This window comes from Perca flavescens, unplaced genomic scaffold, assembly GCF_004354835.1.
Source record: "Perca flavescens isolate YP-PL-M2 unplaced genomic scaffold, PFLA_1.0 EPR50_1.1_unplaced_scaf_143, whole genome shotgun sequence".
In the NCBI taxonomy this organism is placed as follows: domain Eukaryota; kingdom Metazoa; phylum Chordata; class Actinopteri; order Perciformes; family Percidae; genus Perca; species Perca flavescens.
The window spans coordinates 7,501-8,582 of NW_021166563.1; the positions used below are offsets into that span (position 1 = coordinate 7,501).

At 39.3% G+C, this 1,082-nt stretch overlaps 1 protein-coding gene across 1 annotated transcript in view; it reads left to right on the forward strand.

Moving 5' to 3' along the window:
• Nucleotides 1-886, forward strand: part of LOC114551544 (tetratricopeptide repeat protein 29) — a gene marked incomplete at its 3' end in the record, with an annotated part of 7,566 nt that extends 6,680 nt beyond the window's left edge. Inside the window, exon 8 of the mRNA XM_028572568.1 lies at nt 801-886. Within this exon, the coding sequence (XP_028428369.1) occupies nt 801-886 (86 nt within the window). The remainder of the gene's footprint in view (nt 1-800) is intronic.
• Nucleotides 887-1,082: the final 196 nt, after the last annotated feature.

The following is a 1,082-nucleotide window of genomic DNA, read 5'->3' on the forward strand; positions in this document are numbered from 1 at the left end:
GCGTTTACTTCACAAAAGAGCAGCCATTTACCCCTGTTGCCATGGGAACGTTATGAAGTGACGTAATTACGCGACGTGAACATCATCTAAAAGCAGGGTGTTGCAATTTTCTGACTTTTTGTCTCCTAATAATCGGACAATGTTTGTGTGCAAATATTCCAACTTAAAAAAAGAAAATTCAATATATTCTGAGTTTATTTTCCCTGTAATATCCCGACCTTTATTCTCCAAATATTCCAGTTTCACTTTTTTTTTCTCTTTTTCATCAAACTGCAGTTTTTGCAAGTTCCCGCAATTTCATCGCATAAAACTGCATAAATATCATGTAGCATATTCCATCGCTTTTTTTTAGAAAACGTGCCGCATAATCAAGGATCTTTGCCCCGCATCAATCACAAAAAAACAAATTTTTCTGGAAGGACTGCAAAGCGAGGGATGGGGGAAGAACTGAGGCAGGAATTACTGTTATTTTTATTTCATGTACCGATTTGTTATTGTTATCTTCACTCAAAATGATTTTATTTGTTTAGTTTTATTCTGCTTTCTCATGTAGTCGATCGCTGGTTTTGTATCGATCAATGTGTGTACATTTGTGACTATAATTATTATATTTACTGTATATACTTTATTGGCAGTCCGTCAACTTGCAACTTGCAACTCTATGTAATGTTATGTAAATGACAATAAAAAAAATAAATGTATCACAAAGAAAGAAGTAGAAAGCGGTAGTGGACAGCGACAGTGTATCTAACACAGCATGTGAAAACAGGAAGCTGTGTAGTTACTGATGTCTGTTTCAGCTGAAGACCAACAGATCGAATGGGAGGGCGCCTATCGACTGGGACTGACCTATCAGAGCGCAGGAGACAATGACACAGCCAAACAGGTAGAGGTGTGTGTGTGTGTGTGTGTGTGTGTGTGTGTGTGTGTGTGTGTGTGTGTGTGTGTGTGTGTGTGTGTGTGTGTGTGTGTGTGTGTGTGTGTGTGTGTGTGTGTGTGTGTGAGTGAGAGAGAGGTGTGTGTGTGTGTGTGTGAGATGTGTGCGTTTGTGTGCGTGTGAGCTTTCAATAGTCTGACTTCCC